This window comes from Hyperolius riggenbachi, chromosome 1 (genome assembly GCF_040937935.1).
Source record: "Hyperolius riggenbachi isolate aHypRig1 chromosome 1, aHypRig1.pri, whole genome shotgun sequence".
NCBI classification, from domain to species: domain Eukaryota; kingdom Metazoa; phylum Chordata; class Amphibia; order Anura; family Hyperoliidae; genus Hyperolius; species Hyperolius riggenbachi.
In genome coordinates, this window is record NC_090646.1 from 469,839,737 (window position 1) to 469,864,459 (window position 24,723).

Sequence of the window (24,723 nt, forward strand, 5' to 3'; positions counted from 1 at the left end):
GGACTGAGTCAGCCACTTACATACCTGATATTTACCTCTTTCAGGCAGAGAAAGAAAAAAAGGAACACAACATAGTTATTTGTGTGCTAGGCACTGTACATACCCATGTCTATCTCATTATGCCACATGTCAGTTGTGGTATCCTTTAAAGGACTTCCGATGCAAAATAGCTAATCTATTTTTTACTCACCTGGAGCTTCTTCCAGCCCCTGGCTGCAGCCCGGGTCCTCTTCTGTGTCCCCGCTGGCCGCCCATAACGATGGCAATCCGCTGGAGGGGATCAGCTCTTCTGCTCCTGCACAAGTACTGCACAGGCGCAGTATGTGCCAGATGTTGTGGACATGGAGGAACGCAGTTGCAGAAGAGCCAACCCCATCACTGGTCGCCATCATTACGGTCGGCCAGCGGTGACACGGTGAGGGTCAGGAAGGAGCCTCAGGGGAGTATAAAAAATAAATAAATAAGTAAAAAAAAAAAAGTGATTTTGCATCAGAAGTCCTTTAAATCTAACCTGAAGCGTAAAACAACGCACAACACATTCCACTGTCTTGTAGAAACACCTTTAGCAGGAATAAATTAGAACCATTTTCTGTATACCTCTCACATCATGGTGGAATTCTATCTCACTCTCCATTACATAATGCTTCATAGTGACCCCAAATCCCTCTCTGGGACAACAGACTCCTCTATCTCAAGAAAATGCTTTTTCACCATGAGATTGTGAACAAATCTGTTAACATCTAACATAGTGTTGAAAACATCGAAATGACAGGATGGAGAAAAAGAGAGGCCCCTGGAAAGTAGAGAACTGAACATCAGACAACGGAACCCTAGAGAGGTTAATGACATTGGAGACACCTAATTTCTTGTGCTTCCTACCCGCCCTCCTTCTGAGTTTCCTTTTTTGTTTTTGTGTTTCCGATGTTTTTTCTTTTGTTTTTGATAGTAAGGAACCTGTGCTAAAGGGTTCGGTGCTTTTGCCTGCCTGTCCACGCTGGTACGCCCCCCCGTTTTTGGGGTGCCAGCGAAGACCGACTGAAGCTAACTTGTTTGTTGTGGTTGGGCCTAGGCTTACGTAAAATCAATTTGGGTGATCAATGCAGGGTCTCCCACCTGCCCCACTCATATACCACGTTGCTTTTGTAATCCCGAGTCCCAAAGAAACTTGGTGCGTTTTGTATTCATGATAATATTTTCTAATTTTGTGATGATTTCTTTCATTTTGTTGTTCAAATCATCGAACAGATCGAGGAAGGAGAACTTCTGCAGCTCCCTCTTGGTCTCTGTGATTTGAACTTTAATATCAGCAAGTTTTTCCTTCTCATAGCATGAGTCATGAGTCAAATTAAACACTACATTAATTGTAATACTTATAATGTGGTTTATCTCATTGGCTGCACCCTTTGCAGATTGCAGTATGTAGGATGTACTACGCGACCTTTGCGCCAATGCATCTCTGAACACTACAACGGTCCTTCCAGATGCCTGAGAAATGAAGCTTACGTTTCTCAGGTCTCCGGTGTGTCCAAACATTTTTTTACATGTACACGAGGGAGATATGAAGGGATTTGTGTTTCAGGGGGTGGAGAGGGCCACACGCTCTATTAGAGGTGGCGACACATATAGACTCTTGAGAAAAAGAGAGGCCTTCTGGATTTGGAGATTGGCCACACAGATTCCTATGGGTTTAAATTCCAGAATGGACATTAGCCTAACCTATGATACGGGCTTTTAGACAGACTAGTTTTGACAATGTATCATTCTGCCATATCCATCTACCTTTTTGGTGAGGTTACTGACAAATATGACACCTTTCATCTATAGTATTATTGTATTTCTATCTTGTGCTACTGGGATTACTTGACATTGTTAATGTACTATGTGTATTTTGGTTTTATTAACTTTATATACAGGCCTTTGCCATTTTATATTGAAATATTTGTATATGTTGCTTTAAGGTTGGCGGCCACGCCTCACTTCCTGTGAGGTGTGGCCATACTATTTAAACCAATGCTTAGTAACAGTTTGTAAGCTATGATTAAGGAGCCATGAGCTCCGATACGCGTGAGGTTTTTTAACACTGTGTATCCACTGATGTGACAAATGGAGACTTTTTTTTCACCCAGCCATTGGTGTAGTGGAATCCCTTTTCTTTTTGCAGTTTTATTGATCAGATAAATTAGTAAAGTTGAATCATATAGGATATCGCTTGTAGTATGTAGGCCACTATCGGATTGACTTCTGATCAGCCATACTGAAGTTGATCCCTTAATAGAGTTGATCGCTTTGTCGGTTGAATCAGAATTGCTAGATGTATGGCTACCTTATTATTACGATTATTTATGAGTAATATAGCAAGCAGGATTTAAGAAACCTCTTCTCACCTCCGTCCCTTCCAGATCTTTGATTTGTCCACAACATCTCTACTGAAAACATCAAATTCGTCATCTGCAAACACATTTGACCGTGAAGAGACAAGGGGACATGAATTCACCTTCTCCTGCCTAAAAACAATAAGATACTTACTGCAATGTTAAAACATGTAAAGGGCAAAATATACAGCAAAACTAACCAATAATCAATCACTTTTATAGCTTAGCAAACTGTAAACATTTTCCGCCCTGTACCCTAAGGCCCGGTTCACATTAGCGTTCGCTATCCGGATTTTCCGGATCTGATCCGGACCATATACTGTACAAACGGAACGTACGTTCCGCATAGCAATGTAAAGGCTATGCGGACGTTCACACGTGTCCGTTCCGTACAGTACGGAGCCGGATCGGATCCGGACTCTTTTCCAACATGCGCTATTTTTTGGGTCCGGCTCTCCGGCCCACGCACCCGGACCTGAGCCTGACAGCACCATCAGGAACACATAAACCAATAGGGAACGGGAGGCACAGAACACACTGCCTACAAAAACCTGACGTTCTACCCCACTTCCTATGCGTATCCAAGCGGCCATTTCGGATGGGGACACATGGGCCAAGCATGTCTGGAGTGGAGCAGCAGTGACAGACGTGCTGGAGCTGTTTGGCAGAATGTCGGAGGTGGAGGTGAGGCCTACAGCGGAGGAACCTGATTCTACAGGTGCACCAGGTGCACCTTCTGCTGACCCCAACATTTTTTTTTTTAAATTTCGCTATTTTTTGCCCACGGATCCGGATGGCAGCCTGATGCATGCCTGATACAAACGGACCAGATCCGTATCGGAACCGTACGGTTCTGATCAGGATCAGGTCAGGATCCGATCAGGATCCGGTCCGTTTACTTGCCAAAACGCAAGTGTGAACGGGGCCTTAGTGACTGGTAGAATAACCTCAGGTTTTGCATACATACTGTAGGTATCAGTGTTTCCACTTACTTGGGCATGGTACGATCCAGTCCCAGCAATGCTGGTGATAGGCTGTCTTCTAGTAAGTGGTTGATGACAATTTCAGGATTGTGACCATATTCTTCAAGGCACTTTAAGATGAAACCCTCTCCCAGATCAGGAAGCAGATCCTTTACCTGTGATACTAGAGAATCCTGCTCCACCCCACTTAGAAACGGACCTGCTGTGGCTCCAGCACACTGACACAACATGGGAGAAAAGGAACAAAAGTAAAGACAATGCATATTGTTCTTTTAAAGTTTCTTAAAAATAAAAAAAACAAGAAAAAAGAAAAGTGAAGATAGGAACAAAAATGAGACAGTGAGGATGAGTAGCATCTTCCATGGAGGGACTTACTTCAGGTTCATCTAGATATTGTGAGCTTTGCTCTCCACCACTACAGGCTCCATCAGCACTTCCTCGTTCCACACTGCTCTGCAGAGGGGATGCTGCTTGTGGTCTGATTTTTCGAGCATCTGTCCATGCACTCTGCACACCATTCAACACGTAAGTAGTTCGTGTCTCATCACTGGCAACAAGTTAAGGAAGAACTTTGGTCTAACTGGAAAACAGAATTTTGTTTTACAATAAGAAACTGCTGACTTCTGGTGATCACTGGATCTATTAACCATGTCGTGAATTGAATGCAATGCTGAGAGCTAGCTCCAACCTATTTGTGAACAAACAGACGGTGATCATCCACCAATTAACCGACCTGAACTTGTGTTATCCTTAAGAGTGCAGAACACACTGCAGTTTACTGCTTTACTTTTTGTAGGGTGCAAACATATGCAGCACTGATGCCATTTACACAATACGTAAAGCTGTGATAATGCTGACTAATGTCATACGACTAGGGAAGAGAGGACTAGATTTGAACTTAAAGTAATCCCGAAAAGGGAAAATAAACTGATGAGATAAACAACTGTATCTATCCTCCTATTCCTGAAAATTACTTTTTTGCACCAGAGACCGCTAAGCAGAGATGAACCTAGATCCATGTACTGTATCGAATTATAACAAAGTTTCCACATAGCAACACATTTATTGATTTTCAGCTGGATTGGGCAGGTTCATCTTTTTTAGTTTGTATTGGTCATCTATGTAATTCTGTAACTTGCACACCCTTTTATTTATTAACTGCTACATAACATGTTCATCCCATATAAATAAAAGGCAGCACTAATTTTCTTTTACATCAGTTCAGATATATGTGCGCACATATGGGTTAAGGGCTCTGCCTCTAACACAGAACACCAGGGTTCAAATCCCAGCTCTTCCAGTTCAATATGCCAGAATCTATTCAGTAAGGAGACCTTGGGCAAGGCCCTCTAACAGTCTTGTCTTGGTTACGCAATATGGATTGGCACAATACTTGGAACCTTTTCTAAGTCAGGGCTAGATTTCACACTGTTTTCCATGCCAAATCAATGTATCACTATATTAAAGTAACACGGTAGTAGTAAATAGGATATAAAGGGTGCCATATGTCCTTTTAAAAAAAAAAAAAAACAACCAATAAGGGCCGTTTCCACTTTTGCGGTGGGAATCGTCGCAGTAAAAATTTGCATGCGGATGCGAATTTCGCATGCAGTTGTATGCAAATTTTCATGCAAATTCGCATACGATTTTGCATGGATGGCGATGTATGCGAATTTAACCATGGCAGTGCCTGTGTGCTTTTCCATTGATTCCACTCAAAATCGCATGCAAATTCGCATGAAAAATTTGCATAACAATGCCGCATGTGAAATTCCCTATTAAATACATTGTATGCGATTCGCATAGCGGTATGCGAATTCTGATGGCTCTGTCGTGCAGATTTTTTCTGCATACAAAAACGCAAAGGAATCCTGACAAGTGGAAACAGTCCCATCCACTTGTATTGGCTATGCGAATTTGCATGCGACAAACGCATGCGAATTCGCGATAGTGGAAATGGGCCCTTAAAACAGAGCTAGTTGTGTGGGTTGTCCTCAAGGCTGTGGAGTTGGAATAATTTTCCAGTACCTGGAGTCGGTGGTTTTGCTATACTGAGAGAGAAAGGAGTGAGAATGTATCATTACTTTGACAATATCCTAATTCCCGCTCAGTCACAAGATCTACTAATACAGCACAGAAATTGGTCTTTGGAGCTACTTCAGACTATGAAGTGGCTAATAAACTAATAAAGGAAAAACAAATTGAATCCTACAACGCTGATGGTCTACCAGGAAGCACAGCTCGATACGGCCCACAGCACTGTGTCTTTGACTCAAAAAAGGTTTCCAAAATAAAAATTGATCGTGGTTTTAAAAACAAACTTTCTGCCGGCAAGAGATTCTTTGAATATAATAGGTTCGCTGTCATCTACAATCCCTATGGTGAGGTGGAGCCATTGGCCCTTACAATCAATTCAATTGATTTTCCTCAGGCAATGGAACAGGAGGTGTTCCTTCCAACAGATTCATCTCCCTTTGACGGTAAAGCTCTCTCTTTGGTGGTCGAGCACAAAGAATTTGATGAATTGACAACAGTAGAGGATTATCACAACAGATGTCGGCAGTCTTGGCAAGTTGGCTCGGAAACCCACATGCAACACTTGACAAAAAATGGAAAATTACTGGTAAGTGAGAATACATTTTTCCTGTTATTCAGCACTCGCAATTAAAAAAGTACCAAAAAGTAGGTGAAAAAGTACCATCAAACTGGCTTTGAGTATTTTCTTGCTTGTTGGTGGCTTAAAAGTAATTTTATTCATGATGTGAAAATATCACGTAGGAGAAAAAGTGGATTGGATTGGGCCCATTGTCTCCTGTACCACAACTATCAATACTAACTTTTGTGTATCACATTGCTGATCTGTAATGTAAAAGTGATGCGGATCGTGTTAAATTATAGTTGTACTTTCCCCAAAAATTAGGGTCTTTGAAGTTTAAAGCGGTTTAACACCCAGCATTACAACTTTGCTCTAAAAGATTGCTTACAGCTTAGAAACTATTATGCCAGATTTTTTTTAAGCAGAAATTCACTGAATGGGTTAAACATGACATTTTAGTGTTGCATTCAGCTAGGAATCCGCATCCCTGCTTAGCTTTAGTTACAAATGTATCTTTGTTTGGAATGCAAATAGACCTCTGAAAAGCCTGTCTGGGAAGCCCTCTTTGTTCTCTCAGAGAGGTGTTTGTTTATTACATTGTAAATAGATACATTTGTAACTAAACCTAAGCACGGAGGAGGATTTCTAGCTAAATGCAGCACTAAAATGTCATGTTTAATCCATTCAGTGAATTTCTGCTAAAAAAAAAAATCTGACATAATAGTTTCTAAGCTGTAAGCAATATTTTAAAGGGAAGGTTCAGGGTGGCTCTTAAAAAAAATAAAAATGCCCATCCACTTACCTGGGGCTTCCTCCAGCCGTAGGCAGCCAGGACGTGCCCTCGGCGCCGCTCCGCAGGCTCCCGGTCCCCTCCGGTGGCCGACCCGACCTGGCCAGGCCGGCTGCCAGGTCGGGCTCTTCTGCGTTTCAAAATGCGCCTCACGGGGGCGCGCTGACGTCATCGGACGTCCTCCGGGCTGTACTGCGCAGGCGCAGAACTACTGCGCCGCCTGCGCAGTACAGCCCGGAGGACGTCCGATGACGTCAGCGCGCCCCCGTGAGGCGCATTTTGAAACGCAGAAGAGCCCGACCTGGCAGCCGGCCTGGCCAGGTCGGGTCGGCCACCGGAGGGGACCGGGAGCCTGCGGAGCGGCGCCGAGGGCACGTCCTGGCTGCCCACGGCTGGAGGAAGCCCCAGGTAAGTGGATGGGCATTTTTATTTTTTTAAGAGCCACCCTGAACCTTCCCTTTAAAGCAAAGTTGAAATGCTGGGTGTTAGACCACTTTAACATTATATTGTTTTATTATATTACTGCATTATTATTGTTGTTGTTTTTCTGTTATGGCATTGATTAAAGGATACAGTGATGGGGAAACTTGTTGCAGTAAGCTAATGTCTTCAGCTACAGGAAATCGCTCATCATAGTCACATAGAAACCTGTAAGTCAGACACAAAATACACAGCATCGTGCATGAACACAGGCACATCAAACACTAAACATGAATGCAGTATACCCACCCACCCACAATAGCATCATAGCTAGAGATGGTCAAAGAGATTCATAGAATTCTAAGCTGATGTAGATTTTATGCACAGAACACAAAAAGAAACATCAGACAGTGCACTCTATGCACTTCTATGCACCCTGCGTACCACACACTATACGCGTTGCTGAAATGTGCACAGCATAGTGGGGACGAGGCCTTACTCCTCAATGGTTTTAGGTATATGATATAGCTTACATATTGTTCATGGCCTACCTCCTTTCTGGAAGAAGATTTGTAAACATCTGCAAGAATTCCTCAATATAGGGCTGAATATTTTCTGCTCTGAAAAAATAAATACAAGTAGAAATAAACTAAACAAAAAGCTCAAGTTGATGATATTACAAAGAACACAGAGCAATACCACATACTTGCGCTCCAAGATGGGCTGCACACATGTGCTGCTAATGAGGATGTGAGAGACTTCCAGCATCTTCTTCCTGGAGTGACACAATTTCCTCCAGAGATCCAGCTGAATGCTGCCAGAGCAAGTATAAATCGCAAGGCAAAGCTATTAAGGACTGTGACAAAGGAAAGTCGAGCAGAATACTTATATAGTATCAAAGACAAGTGCTATGTAAAACTATCCACCTACTTGTATTGGCTACTGCATCTAATCTTAGGATACAATATTCCTTCGCTTACAATCTGCTCTTAAAAGGTTGTGGAAATCTGTATTTTGTGCACTGTAGCACGGCGTGATTTTAAATTGACCTTTCGGTAAACTGTTTACACCTTTTTCCGTGTTAACAAGAAAAAGATAGGACCCAGCCTTTCCATTTTCTATAAAGATAACACACTTTTCTTTGCAAATGTAATTTCTTTGTAAATGGAAAAAAGGACTATGGCAACATGTGCTGGTAGACTTTGCCTTGCGCCAGCCTAAAGGATTGAAGACCTGTACACATTCTAGTCTTTCACAATGATGGTTTCAGGTAGTGAAAATTTAAGGTGTGTTTATCATTAAAGGAAGTCTAACGCGGCAAAAAGGAAAAAAAAAAATCAGTTTAACTTACCTGGGGATTTTGCAGCCCCCTGGAGTCATCCTGTGCCCGCACAGCGCTTCCTATACCTTCCAGCCAGCAGCAGCGACCCCTGCAAAGCTAGTCAGCCACGCGCCTTCTCATTGCTGGGTGCACTCTGCGCAGAGCACTCCCAGCAATGGGACTGCAATCAGGGTGGGCGCAGCTCAGAGCTGTGCATGCGCAATAGCCTATGATTGCCTGTGAGCGGCCAGCTTTGAGGGGGGCGCCGCTGCTCGCTGGAAGGTCTTGGAATGATGGCGTGGGCACAGGATGACTCCAGGGGGCTGCAAGAAGCCCCAGGTAATAAACTGTTTTTTGGGGGTTTGCCTTTAGTAATCCTTTAGACCCCATGAACAGGTACTGACCAATCTCCAACCTCTCCTTTCTAGGGAAAGTTATTAAAAAGGCTGTCATCACCAACTTGAAGCCAGGCTCTCAAGAAACAACAGCTTTGACTCTCTACAATCTCGCTACAAAAAACATCACAGCTGCGAAACAGCTCTCATCCATCTGCAATGAACTGCTCAAGGCAAGATACAGAGACGAGTATTCTATCCTTATTATTCTTCATCTCTCAGTGGCTTTTGATCATGAAGTGTTGCTGAACAGGCTGCAAAAATATTGTGACATAAATGGCTTAGTTTGCCAGTGGCTTAACTTCTTCATGGCTGGCTGTCCAACCATGTACCACTAAAATACAGTGTGCCCAAGGGCTCAATACTATCACCTTTGCTGTTCGCTATATGCATCCTGCCATTTGGAAAAGTCATCCAAAACATGGTCAGACATACCACTGCTATGCTGATGACACCCAGCTATATTTATCATTAAACCTGGCGTGACAGACCCTACTTCAAAAATAAACACGTGTTTTACTGAGCTTAAAGAGTGTGAAGTGAATTTTTTTTTGCTATGTTTACCTTTTAATTCGCTTCAGAACTCTCATTAGCTGCCGCATCGCAGCTGAAAAACGAGAGCTGCAGACCCCCCAGATCCCCGGGGGTGAATTTAACCGGTGCTTCCTGAAGAGGCAGAGCTCTCTGCTGTAGCTCTGCCTCTTCTGATGTCAATCGCGGCGGATCGCCGCCTCTCCCCGCCCCTCTCTCTTCCTTCACAGAAAGGGGCGGGGAGAGGTGGCGATCCGCGCGGGACGATTGACGGCAGGAGAGGCAGAGCTACAGCTCATATCTCTGCCTCTCAGAGCAGCGAAAATCCACGACCAAGTTTGTCGTGAATGTTTCCCCGGGGATTTGGGGGGTCTGCAGCACTCATTTTTCAGCGGGGATACGGCGGTTTGCGGCTGAGACTTCTGAAGCAAATTAATAGTTAAATATAGCAAAAAAAAAAATTTGCTTCAGAGTCTCTTTAAGGAGTGGACGAATGACAACTGGCTAAAGCTAAATGCTGACAAAACTGAGGTTCCTGTTAACGGAGGTCAGTGTTTGACAGCAAAGTAGCTCCAGTCTCAATCAGCACCACTGAGGGCTTGTTTCCACTGTAGCGGTGCAGAATCGCCTGGATTCCACCACTGAAGAAATCGCATGTGGCTGCGTTTCCGCATGCAGATTTACCCGCGATTTCGCATGGCAAGGAGCCATGCGAATTTAACCATGTCACTGCCTGTGTTAAGTTCCATTGGCTTTCATGCGATTTCCCTATTGAATACATTAGCGGCGATTCGCCCGCATTCCTGCCGCACGCGAATCTGCACGACCCTGTCGTGCAGATTTTCCCCGCACCGAAAAACGCCGCCGCCGCCGCACACGTGGAAACAGCCCCACCTACTAACATTAAGTATGCGAATCTGCATGCAGTGCCCGCATGCCGATTCGCTATAGTGGAAACGAGCCCTAAGGGTAGGGAGCTCAGGCCCAAACAGCTTTGATTTTATGCACAGTTTGGATGTACTGATTGATAGGGAATTAAACTACAGGAATGAAATCTCAGCTTTTGTGAAATATTCCTTTTTTCAGCTAAGGAACATCACAAACATTAAGCACCTCATTCCTTCAGAGGTTCTTCCAAGCCTATTTCATCTCTTCATCACAACACGGCTAGACTATCGCAATGCTCTCTATATAAGCCTTCCAAATAAAGATCTGAACAGCCTGCAATTAGTACAAAATGCCACCGAAAAGCTATTAATTAACCAACCCCGCCATTGCCACATATTACTGATCATTTGCTCACTCCACTGGGTACCCATAAAATGTAGAATCTTCTTCAAGATTGGCCTATTAAAGGAATACTATCGATACCCAAGTGTTCTAAAATGACAGCGTGCAAATAATGTCTAAGTAGCTGTGTAAACACTTTCCTACTTTTCATGTTAAATATCAGAGGCAAAAACTGTAATTTATTGAGGGTAGGATTTAGCTATATTGGGACAAATCAATTGCAAAAGGGGTGTCTACTTCAATGCACAGCCAGAGTTGCATATCAGACTACAGAAAGCAAATATCAAACATATCAAACTCTGAAAGCAAAAACAGTATGAAAAGCTGTGACAATTAGTTACATTTCCTCTGCTCTCTTCAGACACTTCAGTCAGAAACAGGACACAGGATCTGCAGCTGTTGGGAGCTCTATCTCTCTGTCACACATATAGCTACACATAGAGTTAACTGATCAAGTGTGAGGGGAATTTCCCCTCTCCTCATGGCTCAGTCAGCCATCAGTTTTGGCATCAGTAAAGTTTGAAAGTATTTTGCTAACAGTAAACAAAGAAGTTGCTACTAAAATGTATACACCAGTACTTAGCAGCACTTCCCAAACAATTCCTGTGTCAATTGAAAAAAATATGTGAATCGATAGTATTCCTTTAACATGCAACCTTTAGGTTGGTTTCACACTAGAAACCAGTGTTAGCGATGCGCCGTGCCCATTGCACCAACAAAAAAAAGACCTTCAGGGAACACTGCGCTATTACGCGATGTTCCCTGTCTGGCCACCAGCCAAGCAGGAAGCTTGCCGTCACTTCTTGCTTGGGTTATGCGGCAGTGTACGGAAGCGTATAGTTAAAATACGCTTCTGAGCATGTGCACCGCAACGTCGCGTTGGTGATTTTTTACAAATCCATGCATTGCCATAGACTAACATTGCTTCCGGGCCGATGCAGATCGCTGCAACTCAACGCAGAAGCCGCATGGTAACATAGTTCTTATTTTATTACTACTCTATAGGTCGCCTCACATGTTTTGTAGTGTGGGCGTCACCAAAGGCACGGACTCTAGTTTCTGCTGACTGCCTCTTGCAGTAGGGTAATTTTCTAATACTTTATAGTGGTCTCATCTAGTGTCCAGTACAGTAGCAGCATTTAGTACTTAATTTGTACTCAATCTATGCCAGTTCATTTTTTCTGAAATAATTAGATTTTGTGTGCGTGTAATTTTTATATATATGATTCAAATAAAGTGCCGTTTTTGAGCAGCATATACTGGTTTTTCTCCTCTGTTTTGTTTTGCTAACATAGTTCTTAACATGCATCGGAGATGCAGTGAAAACATCACTTACGTCGCGACGCACCATAACGTTACAGTATGAAGGTCTCCTTAGACTTCATTGCACAGCGGTGGGGTGCAGTAAAAATACCGCACTGCCTCGGTGTGAAAAGGCCTTTACACAATTTGGGCCCTGGATACCTAATGGATTTGTTGCAACTGTATCACACCTCCCACTACCTTAGATAGGAAAAATCTATAAAAAAAAAAAAAAAAACTGGTCGCCCCCCAGAATCCACCTCAAAACCTTTCTAGCCAGAGCCTTCCGTCATGCTGCCCCTACACTTTGGAACTCCTTGCCACACCACTTTGCCTTTATTTAAAACTGTATGAGAAAGTGCTTACAATCCTTGAGATCCTCCTGCACTTAATCCTTATTAGTATTACAACAGTATTTACTCTAGTAATCTGCACACCAAGCCAGAGCACACCCATAGGATCAGCAAAGGATAGGGGGCAGAATTTTGTTTCTTGGGACAAGGAAAATTAAGCTGCATCTGTATCAGCTCCGTTTCACCTGCCAGATGTTTGGATAGGAGAGCAGGTTAATGGTGGATAAACCATTGCAATGCCACAAGTCATTTTTATGGTCACTTCCAAATTCTTAGACTATATACTCTGGGTATTGTGGAAGTAACATTTTGGGTGATTTTGCACACAGACATTTCTTATCTGCGGTGAAAGTATATAGCAAAGCAATGAAGATACTAATAGCCAGAACAGGGTGCAAACATACTGTGTGATAATTTGTACCTTCTGTCAGCAAACTTCCGCTTTACGATGGCAGATTCAAGCTCCGGGCAGCATAACTCATAAAATGAACTCAAACTAAGAAGACAAGAAAGACACCAGTAAAATATTTTTTTTTGTTTCAATCGTTTTTACTGAAAGATTTTTTGTAAATAAGGAAGAACAGTTTTCCAACATAGTTTTGCATTTACAGTAACTAGCAAGTACAATACAGTCATATCATAATGAACAAGGGGAGAGAGAGAGAGAGAGAGAGAGAGAGAGAGAGAGAGAGAGAGAGCGCGAGAGAGAGAGACACGCATTTCAAATGAATGGTACTCAACGTTGTTAGGGTTGGTTGGGGGGGGGGGGGGGGGGGCGGAGCAGTTTAGGAACAATCGCTGTACACACACACACACTGCTTGACTACCAGCTGAGCAGCTTGCACCATTTTGTGGAAATGAAAGGGGGAAAGGAGCAGGCAAGATCCGCCCCATGGCATGGACAACAATGGAAAGGTAAGGTAATGGCAGATTGTAAAGGATCCAGCATGGCAGATCAATGACCACAACTTAACACAAATGACATTAGGTGATACTTGTGTTCAACAAAGAGTTTCTCTCAAGATGCTCATGCTTGGTCAACAACTATACTACTTCTGGACAAACTCTTCTACCACTAAAATGATCCATCTTTCACAGTATCAGATGACCAGAAACAAACAGAATTTGCAATGAATCTTTGCCTTACTAGTCTGCCCCAGATATATATTTTCTCAGTTTCAACACCTTCAACAGAAGTCATTCTTAATTGATAGGTGTAAGGGCCTGTACACTGCTGCGCTTGCATTGCGCTTTTCAAATCGCATGCGCTTTTTAATCGCAAGGTCTTTTGAAAAATAATGAAAATCGTGAAGACTTGTACACACTGGTGCGATGCGCTTTTTCTATTCTCATGAAGGCTTACGATTTTAAAATCGCATGCGATTTTAAAAGAGCAGCAGTGTGTACAGGCCCTAATGTGTTCTGTGGAAAGGGCACCACAACTGTCCACACATCACTGCCACACAGGCATGCTGCTAGGAATCCATAAGATACAGGACACATTCAGGCACCAACAGAGGGGCGACAAAAAGAAGGCATAGTTTGTGGGTGAAGCCAAATAATGGAAGGGGGGAGCTAAGAAAATAAATAAATAAATAAATCAGTGACACCCCACCCTACTCCCAGCACAACTTTGAAAAAATCCACTTTAGTCCCCAATCGCACATATTGCTCAGCATAACCCAAAGACTATCTTTAAAAACACCTCAGCACCTGGAGGAATGCTGATGCCTCCTGCCTGGCCTGCACTAAGGCCTGAATATTTAGCACTGGCAACGCCACTGCTGCTACACATAATACATCCAATAGTCCTTTCCTCTGAATCTTCACAGAATGCATGCAGTATGAGAGGTCTTGCCAATTTTATTTTACTGGGTTCAATGAGTAGAACACTGTTAGTATTAACATATTCACATACCTGCTCAGGAAATTATGTTTTTGCAAGGTCTGAGAGGCAGCTGGAAAAACTTCAAGAAAGGCCCAAATGGTAGTACATGTGTCACAGAGATAGAAAATTGCATCTTGCAGTTCCTGAAACAATACACAGAAACCATAAATAAAAAAACAAACAAAATGTTAATGCCATAAAAATAACTAGACATAACCAACCTGCTCTGGCATATCTAGAGGTGAAGTGCGTTTCTCGGCTCCTAGCTTCAGAGGCTCTTTACAGTCATCCTTAAGAAGTCCACAAACCTGCATAATCGAGCTGAATACCTTTGAAAAAATGAAGTAAATACTTATGCAGGAGGCATCATAATAGGATTCTTGTAGAACAATATTACAGCTCTAATTAAGGCCTACTAAATGCAAACTAGAGAAAAAAAATCTGCAGTTAATTAGCTTATCCCAGTGCAAAGGGTCAACCTACTACTGAAATCTGGGTGTGACAGAGAGGGGGAAAACAGAGGCAGCCTAATACTGCCATCTGAAGGAGGGGGCTTGGTTCCACAGGGGCTACACAGTATGCCTACGTGGGTGAGCACAACTGTAACTGAATACTGCCACCCGGAGGGGGGGGCATACTCATACTCTGCAGGGGCCTCGGGAGCACTATCGATTGGGGGGTAGGTAGTCAGCCAGCTCTGGGGTCCTGGGATACTTTTTCTGGGAATAACACTGAGGTTGCTTAAAAATCTGGCCAGATCTTTAAATGACAACTGTAACGAGAGTGATATGGAGGCTGCCATTTTTATTTCCTTTTAAACAATACCAGTTTCCTGGCAGTCCTGCTGGTCTATTTAGCTGCAGTAGTGTCTGAATCACACCAGAAACAAGCATGCAGCTAATATTGTCAGATCTGACAATGTCAGAAACATCTGATCTGCTGCATGCTTGTTCAGGGTCTATGGCTAAACGTATTAGAGGCAGAGGATCAGCAGGGCAGCCAGGCAACTGGTATTACTTAAAAGGAAATAAATATGGAAGCCTCCATACCCCTCTCGCTACAGATGTCCTTTAAAGGATACATCCGGGAATTTAAAAAAAAACAAAAAACATTTACTTACCTGGGGCTTCCTCCAGCCCCTGTAAACCTATGTGTCCCTCACCACACGGGTCAGCGGCCTCCGCGCATGTGCACAGCTGCGCTCCCATGGCCTAGAGCATTCTGCGCAAGCAGAAGTACTTCTGCGTCTGCGCAGAACGCTCCTGGCTACGGGAGTGCAGCCGCACTAGTGCTCCTGTAGTCTGCAGCATTCTGCGCAGACGCAGAAGTACTGCACTTGCACAGAACACTCCCGGTCACGGGAACGCAGCTGCAAGCTCACGCAGAGACCGCCAACCTGGCAGGGTTGACAGATGCTGCAAAGGGGACCCAGGGCCTCCGGCTGGGAGCGGATCTGCGGCGAGAGACAGATTGGCTCCCAGCTTAATCCTCTAAATGGCGGTAATAGCTGAGCACACTGGTCCCCTCTTTTCACCGCCAACTGGAAGATGTTCCATTGTGTATCATGCCATCATTGCACCTCCCCATGGGAATAGCTGTAGCCAAGGGATGTGCCTTTACAAGGTTGTGTCCAGACCTTTTTTTTGTCCTGACAGCACTTGGCCTCCCAAACTATCGCCTAAGGCAGTGGTTCCCAACCTTTTTGGAGTCGTGACACATCAAACCAAACGTTCAGATCTTTGTGACACGCAGACTAAATGCATGTAATGAGAGACAGCGTTTCCCCACTAAATGCACATAAGAGACAGTGTTTCACCAGTAAATGCAGGTAATGACAGACAGCCTTTTACCAGTAAATGCACATAATGAGAGACAGCGTTTCCCCAGTAAATGCACATATGAGACAGCTTTTCACCAGTAAATGCACATAATAAGAGACAGCTTTTCACCAGTAAATGCACATAATGACAAACAGCCAGTTGTCCCCAGTATATGTAGCCAGGGATATATGTGCCCAGTATATGTAGCCAGGGATATATGTGCCCAGTATATGTAGCCAGGGATATATGTGCCCAGTATATGTAGGCAGAGGTATATGTGCCCAGTATATGTAGCCAGGGGTATATGTGCCCAGTATATGTAGGCAGAGGTAGATGTGCCCAGTATATGTAGGCAGGGGTATATGTGCCCAGTATATGTAACCAGGAGTATATGTCCCCAGGATATGTAGCCAGGGGTATATGTCCCCAGGATATGTAGCCAGGGGTATATGTCCCCAGGATATGTAGCCAGGGGTATATGTGCCCAGTATATGTAGCCAGAGGTATATGTCCCCAGTATATGTAGGCAGGTGTATATGTCCTCAGTATATGTAGGCAGGTGTATATGTCCCCAGTATATGTAGCCAGAGGTATATGTCCCCAGTATATGTAGGCAGGGGTATATGTCCCCAGTATATGTAGTCAGGGGTATATGTCCCCAGTATATGTAGCCAGAGGTATATGTCCCCAGTATATGTAGCCAGGGGTATATGTCCCCAGTATATGTAAGCAGGTGTATATGTCCCCAGTATATGTAGTCAGGTGTATATGTCCCCAGTATATGTAGGCAGGTGTATATGTCCCCAGTATATGTAGGCAGGTGTATATGTCCCCGGTATATGTCCCCAGTATCTGTAGCCAGAGGTATATGTCCCCAGTATATGTAGCCAGAGGTATATGTCCCCAGTATATGTAGCCAGAGGTATATGTCCCCAGTATATGTAGGCAGGTGTATATGTTCCCGGTATATGTCCCCAGTATATGTAGCCAGAGGTATATGTCCCCAGTATATGTAGCCAAGGGTATATGTCCCCAGTATATGTAGCCAGGGGTATATGTCCCCAGTATATGTAGCCAGGGGTATATGTCCCCAGTATATGTAGCCAGAGGTATATGTCCCCAGTATATGTAGCCAGAGGTATATGTCCCCAGTATATGTAGCCAGGGGTATATGTCCCCAGTATATGTAGCCAGGTGTATATGTCCCCAGTATATGTAGCCAGGGTTATATGTCCCCAGTATATGTAGCCAGAGGTATATGTCCCCAGTATATGTAGCCAGAGGTATATGTCCCCAGTATATGTAGGCAGGGGTATATGTCCCCAGTATATGTAGGCAGGGGTATATGTCCCCAGTATATGTAGGCAGGTGTATTTGTCCCCGGTATATGTCCCCAGTATATGTAGCCAGGGATATATGTGCCCAGTATATGTAGCCAGGTGCCCCCCCCCCCCAGGAGGAGAGAGCGAGGGAAGGAGAGCGGCACCTCAGGAACGAAGTGCGGTGGCTGGCAGAGGGGAGGAACTTACCTTCCGTGTCTCCGTCTGGTCTCATCGCCGGCTCGGGATGATTTGCCACTACTCTGGCCTGATCCAGACCAGAGCAGCGGCTGCAGAACCAAAACCTCCGGCCGGTGCTTAGAGTGACACGGAAGGCAAGTCCCGCCCGCTGCCAAGCGCCGCCACAGTTAGTATCGGAGGGAGAGTGAGGGAGGCAGAGCACCCTAAGGTGAGAGAAGGGGGGGGGGAGATGGCCCCCTTCTCCGCCACTGCCCACAGCTCTCCCTCCACTGCGCTGCTCCCCTCCGAGAGAGCCGCGACACATACCCAAAGCTGCCGCGACACATGCATGTGTCGCAGCACATGGGTTGGGAACCACTGGTATACAGTGATTAAACTTGTACATTCAAAAGTATTCAAATTTGTGAATATACTGAAAATAATTTGTAACAAAATGTCACTGAATTCACAGATGGCCACCTGGAAGGCAACATTGTCCTATTTCGGTGACTGTACATGCACAATATAGACAGCCTCTGATGACATCTGCTGGGCAATAGTGGTTATATCTTAATAATATAACACTAAAAGATATACCATCCGGCACTACGTTTCATATTAGTGGTTATATCTTAATAATAGCCAGCTCTATTATATGACAATGACAGGCAGTGCATCCGATTGGCCTAAATCCAAGCTGCATATAATTTGCATGCAAGCTAGAATTATTAGCATCTCACTGACAGCTTTTAGTGTTTACATATATTGAAAATCTAGACAGAATGCATTCATTTAAAGGTATGAGCAGTCAGGGGCGTAGCATTCGGTATAGCCACCATAGCGTTGCTATGGGGCCCGCAGTATCCCTACGCCACAGGGGCCCGTGCCTAGTCAGGGGACTTTTTTTTTTTTAATTATATGATGATGCCATCCAGGCTCAGATAGGGAGGAGTAGGGAAGTACACACAGCAGCAATTTGCTCCCACCCTAAGCTATTTAGAAATTTTTTAAGCATATATGGGATGATCAGTGAGTGGGAAACGAAGGCACGAGTGATGAATAAAGAAAACATCCATGACTAGGGCCTTAGCTTGAGGCAGTAGAGTAAGTGCGCAAAGTAAAAGATTTTAGAGAATCTGTATCAAGTAAAATGTTGGAGCCTGTTAGAAAGCTGCTACGGCGCCTGTGCTGGGAAGGTAAATCTAGTAGGCGCCACAGCCAACAGGCTTGCCGCTGTATTCTTGGGGAAGGCCAGCGTTGGATCCCAGAGGGTGAAGAGGACAGAGGAAGCCTCATTAGGATCCAGATGCTTTCCCCTCCCAAGGTGAATATTCCCCAGGGGGTGTTTTTTGTTACAGATTCTATTTAAGGTGAGGATACAAAGGTCTTTCCCTACCTGTAGCAATGTTGGTATGCTGTCATCAAGATCCTGGTAATAACTTGGCTGATGCTGGAAAATGTTACCTGTAAATACACATAATAAAGAAAGAATAGAGATAAGCAATCCAAATGAAAAAGGAGTAAAAAAAATGTTCACTATTATAAAGCATGGGCACTGAATTTGAACTTGCTCAAAAAAAGAGGAGTACATAAGATTTAATAGGAAGTCATTGGAAAGACTTGGCCAATGCTCACAAGTGCAGTTGAGATTCAAAACTTTATATACCAAAGATAATGAAATATAAATGTAAGATTTATGGTAAAAAAAAATTGCCTTATTTATTATTGAGTCAATGCATATTGGAGCAACCCCTCATTAAAGCATTACAGAGAGTGCCCCTTACTCCCACTGGTCCAGTACTGCTGCTACTGATCCCTTCTGAAGGACAGTATGCAGTGGAAGATGCTGGAGAGGGAATAGAATAGCAACCTGCAATCGATGGTAAGCACATTTAGACGAATGCTCCCATTCATCTCAATACAGGACGTGGTGGATCCTGGCTTTAAACAATGTACGTGAATATTCTTACTGACCAACCACAACACAATGCAATAACATAAATGTGCAAGTCCATTTTAAGAGGAACATGAAGGGAGGGAAGTATGGAGGCTGCCATATTATTCTGTTTTAAAAATGGTATTTGCCTGGCAACATTACTGATCTTTGGATTCAGTAGTGTCTGAGTCACACAGGTGGAACAAACATGCGTCTAGCCTAGTCAGAGTGAGCCAGAACATTTGATCTGCATTCTCAGACAAGGATTCCAAATTTTTAGAAGTAGAGGATCAGAACATCTCCCAGATTACTCTTAATTCAGGTTTCCGTAAAACCAAAACTATTGGTTGGAAATCTTGATAAGGCCTGGGATCCACTACAAAGCACTATCGCAATCGCTGGAGATTTGTGGTAGCGCTTTGAAAGCAATTTCCCTGCTCCTTTATGATACATTAGAATGGTAACACTCCCAAAATGCTGCATGTCCTGCGATTGTGATTTGCCTAATCCAAAATCGCTCTAGTGCGGGGTTCCCCAACCCCTGGTCCGTGGGCTGTTTTCTGCCCGTCCGCAGCCTCTCACTCCCTCCTCCCCTGTGGCTGCCGGTCATATTAACTTAGCTGGTGGCTGCTTCCTCTTTTATATACTCCTGGTTGGCCCCTCTCCTCCTAGCTAGTATAGTTGCCTCTTGCCTCCAGTATAGCTAGTATAGTTGCCCCAATGTAGGTAGTATAGTTGTAGTATATGGAGTGTAGTTGCTTCAGTATAGGGAGTTGTAGTTGCTTTAGTATAGGGAGTTGTAGTTGCTTCAGTATAGGGAGTTGTAGTTGCTTCAGTATAGGGAGTTGTAGTTGCTTCAGTATAGGGAGTTGTAGTTGCCCCAGTATAGGGAGTGTAGTTGCCCCAGTATAGGGAGTGTAGTTGCCCCAGTATAGGGAGTATAGTTGCCCCAGTATAGGGAGTATAGTTGCCCCAGTATAGGGAGTATAGTTGCCCCAGTATAGGGAGTATAGTTGCCTCCAGTATAGCTAGTATAGTTGCCTCCAGTATAGCTAGTATAGTTGCCTCCAGTATAGCTAGTATAGTTGCCTCCAGTATAGCTAGTATAGTTGCCTCCAGTATAGCTAGTATAGTTGCCTCCAGTATAGCTAGTATAGTTGCCTCCAGTATAGCGAGTATAGTTGCCTCCAGTATAGCTAGTATAGTTGCCTCTTGCCTCCAGTATAGCTAGTATAGTTGCCCCAATGTAGGTAGTATAGTTGTCCCAGTTACCTAGTGGCAGCCGCTTCATCTTTTATATTCCACTGGTTGGTCCCTCTCCTCCGTCTTCTTCTCTCACAGCAGTGCATCCTGCGGCTGCTGTGAAGAGGCAGGGAGCAGGAGAGCGGCCTCCTGTGGCGGCCATGTACATCGCCGTTTCCAGGGCAACTGCTGTCTTGCTTCCTGCCTTTTCACAGTAGCCGCAGGACGCACTGCTGTGAGAGAAGAAGACGGAGGAGAGGGACCGACCAGTGGAATATAAAAGATGAAGCGGCTGCCACTAGGTAACTGGGACAACTATACTACCTACATTGGGGCAACTATACTAGCTATACTGGAGGCAAAAGGGAACTATACTAGCTATACTGGAGGCAACTATACTAGCTATACTGGAGGCAACTATACTAGCTATACTGGAGGCAACTATACTAGCTATACTGGAGGCAACTATACTAGCTATACTGGAGGCAACTATACTCCCTATACTGGGGCAACTATACTCCCTATACTGGGGCAACTACAACTCCCTATACTGAAGCAACTACAACTCCCTATACTGAAGCAACTACAACTCCCTATACTGAAGCAACTACAACTCCCTATACTGAAGCAACTACAACTCCCTATACTGAAGCAACTACAACTCCCTATACTGAAGCAACTACAACTCCCTATACTGAAGCAACTACAACTCCCTATACTGAAGCAACTACAACTCCCTATACTGAAGCAACTACACTCCATATACTGGGCCAACTATACTAGCTATACTGGGGCAACTATACCTAGATACCGTATACCTGGCTACCCTACCTACATACCTACATACACCCCCCCCCCCCCCCCCCCCCAGTCCTCAGGGAAAAAGTTTGGTCTGGATAGCGGTCCCCGACTCTAGTGGAATCTGTCCCATCTATTTGGCAGAGCATTCAAATGTATTCAAATTTGTGAATATACTGAAAATAATACATTTGTAACAAAATGTCATTGAATTCACACACGACCACCAGGAAGGCAATATTGTCCTATTTCTGTGATTGTACATGCACAATATAAACAGCCTCTGATGACACTGGCAGAGCATTTAGTTAATCACTGGCGATTTAAAACAATCCCTAAACACTCAAAAAAAACGCATTAGTGGGTTCCTGAAAAAAGATAAGAAGTAGTCAGCTCTTGCTTACTTACCAATCATCTTCTGCAGAAGGGCAGAGTTTCCTTTCCCAAAGAGAACACATATATCTAGCAGTTTAGGGATGTCGAAGAGGTAGTTGTTGTATATAATCTCACCAAATACAGAGGGGTTGATATGGTGATCCTGCACGACACCAAAAGGAAAAGACACCTTTATAATAGAAAAATCCCACTCTAAAAAATAATCATCTCTAAAATGAAAAGTATAGCTTATAAAAGCAAAGGTGACCGTATTTTCCATCTAACATTATAGTAAAACTAGCTGATGGCCCGGCGTTGCCCAGGTATGTATTTGGCTGGTGTTGGCTCGGCCCACTTTTTCTAACTGTAACACACCATTACTTAATTACTCAATGACCTAGTTTGTGAGCTTTGCGGGCTTTGGCATCAATAATTTGCATTGAAATGAAACAAACTGTACCAGGTTTGAGGCTTGTGCCATTAACAGTGCAAGAATGGCAGCAGTTAAATATTCCCCTTGAAAAGCAATAGGTGAATTTTGATTGAGGCTCCATCCACTTTTCAGAATATTAATCCCAGTCACCCAGTGACCAACTGTGCAAAGTTTGAGAACCCTACCATTAACAGTGTAAGAATGGCTGCAGTTTATATTTTCCCAGTAAAATGTGTATTTGTCTCCACCCACTGATGACCCGGTGTTGCCCGGGTATGCATTTGGCTGGTGTTGGCTGCGATAAAATCTATCGAAATTGATCAATTGAACATTTTAAGAGGATCAATTTCCATTCAATCGAGTGATCGAATTTGCAGAGAATCAATCATGTGTATGGGCACCTTATGCAGTTAATACATTCACTACCCTGGCACGTCGTCTGTATAATAAGATTCACTGGAGCCCCATATCAGCTTAGCTCCAGTGTGTAGCCCTGCCACCATGCAGAAAAAGGCCTCTGCCTTTTCTACATCTGATATAGAACAGGCCAGTGCTATTTTCTGCAAGAAGGACAGAGCAATGCACCAGAACCGAGGTGATACAGGGTTCCAAAGAATCTTATACAGACAATGTGTTGGGACATTTTAGCTTTTAACCATTAGTGTACATCTGTGTTTTTTTATGTACACCAGAGATGCATTTTACACCTAGGATATAGCTGCAGCATGCATAGAAATCAAAACTAGTACTTACCAATTGCAAAGAATTATACTGCACTCCAGTGGAAAGTCACTACTCAGGGGATTGCAGCAAAAAAACAGGTCACTTCACCTTGCTCAACAACGCCAACGCCTCCTACCGCGGATATAATAGAGTCGCACGTCACCACACTGTCTCTCCTGCTTCCTTCTCGTATTTCTATGACGTCAGCGCGCGCACACCTCCGACTCCGCCCAGTCGGAGGTGTGCGCGCGCTGACGTCATAGAAATACGAGAAGGAAGCAGGAGAGACAGTGTGGTGGCGTGCGACTCTATTATATCCGTGGTAGGAGCGTATGTACCGTCTGTTAACCTGCACAACTGTGACATTAAACTTGAAATGCTGGTTTTACACATGGAGATCCTCCTTGGCTGACTACTATACTATATGTGATATGCCAACTTTCAAGACGCGCTTCTGGTGAGTGCATTCACATAGGGAGAGTGAACAGCATCCCATACACGGTGGAGGCACTACCCCCAGGAGTGCATGCACGGGGTGCAAGTTGTAGTTTTTAAAAGGCAATACTTTGCACTATGTGCGTGTTTTAATTGTTTTAGGGTTGAGAAAACTAGTACTTGGTAAGACTACAAGTTTAAATTTAGTCGGTGCATTTTTAAAACTCAGACTCCAGGAACCCAAAAATGTTTCCGACTCCTCAACTCCAACTGACTTCACAGCCCTCACCAATACCGTATGAAACTGACTGCTCACTCTGGTTGCAATCAGTGGCTGGTGGTCTGTTTTAATCAGCAATAGAGATGGCCCAAATGGTTCGACCGCAAACTTATTCGCGCAACCTTCGGTGAACCGCGAACTATATGCGAGTTCGGCCCGCCCCCTATACTACATCATTATGGTCAACTTTGACCCTATACATCACAGTCAGCAGACACAGGGTAGCCAATCAGGCTACACTCCCCCCCTCCCCCCCACCCCTTATAAAACGCCGGCAGCGTCAGCCTTTTTACTCACTCGTGTGGCTGCAGTAATGAGAGACGGGAGAGAACCTACTGACATAGGGAAAGCTTAGTTAGGCTCTTGTGTTACGCTTGTTAGGTTGCTCCTTCTTGCTGATACTTTTTGCTAAAAAGCACTCCTCATCCTCAACAGCTCTTTTGAGAGCTAATGTTGTTCTTGTGATCTATTTTTTTTTTTGTGTGTTTGTCCCACAGACACTTGTGTTGCATATACAGCCCTGTCAGTCAGTCGCAGCTGCTGGACCTTGGCCCCTTGGTAATTCCTACTGTGCCACTGCCAGGCCCAGCACATTCAGTGACTACCTGTGTGTGTGACAGCTGCACATTTGTAATACCAATCACTGCATACCCACCTGTTCAGTGCACCTACCTACCTACGTGAGCGCACAGTGTCACTGCGCCTGTTCACGGTACCTGTGTGTGTGGCAGCTGCACATTTGTAATACCGATCACTGCATACCCACCTGTTCAGTGCACCTACCTACCTACGCAGTGTTATATACCACCAGTCACTGCATCTGTTCACGGTACGTGTGTGTGTGTGTGTGTGTGTGTGTGTGTGTGTGTGTGTGTGTGTGTGTGTGTGTGTGTGTGTGTGTGTGTGTGTGTGTGTGTGTGTGTGTGTGTGTGTGTGTGTGT

General features: G+C 44.2%; 1 protein-coding gene across 1 annotated transcript in view; it reads right to left on the bottom strand.

The window, feature by feature from the left end:
* The window catches only part of ASCC2 (activating signal cointegrator 1 complex subunit 2), a 54,543-nt gene that overhangs the window by 14,339 nt on the left and 15,481 nt on the right, over nucleotides 1–24,723 (bottom strand). Inside the window, exons 4-14 of the mRNA XM_068240415.1 lie at nucleotides 21,945–22,074; nucleotides 18,957–19,024; nucleotides 14,463–14,570; nucleotides 14,272–14,384; nucleotides 12,775–12,849; nucleotides 7,868–7,975; nucleotides 7,713–7,781; nucleotides 7,315–7,389; nucleotides 3,731–3,902; nucleotides 3,365–3,573; nucleotides 2,385–2,504 (exon numbers count right to left, since the gene is read on the bottom strand). Coding sequence (XP_068096516.1) covers nucleotides 2,385–2,504; nucleotides 3,365–3,573; nucleotides 3,731–3,902; nucleotides 7,315–7,389; nucleotides 7,713–7,781; nucleotides 7,868–7,975; nucleotides 12,775–12,849; nucleotides 14,272–14,384; nucleotides 14,463–14,570; nucleotides 18,957–19,024; nucleotides 21,945–22,074 — 1,247 coding nt within the window. The remainder of the gene's footprint in view (nucleotides 1–2,384; nucleotides 2,505–3,364; nucleotides 3,574–3,730; nucleotides 3,903–7,314; nucleotides 7,390–7,712; nucleotides 7,782–7,867; nucleotides 7,976–12,774; nucleotides 12,850–14,271; nucleotides 14,385–14,462; nucleotides 14,571–18,956; nucleotides 19,025–21,944; nucleotides 22,075–24,723) is intronic.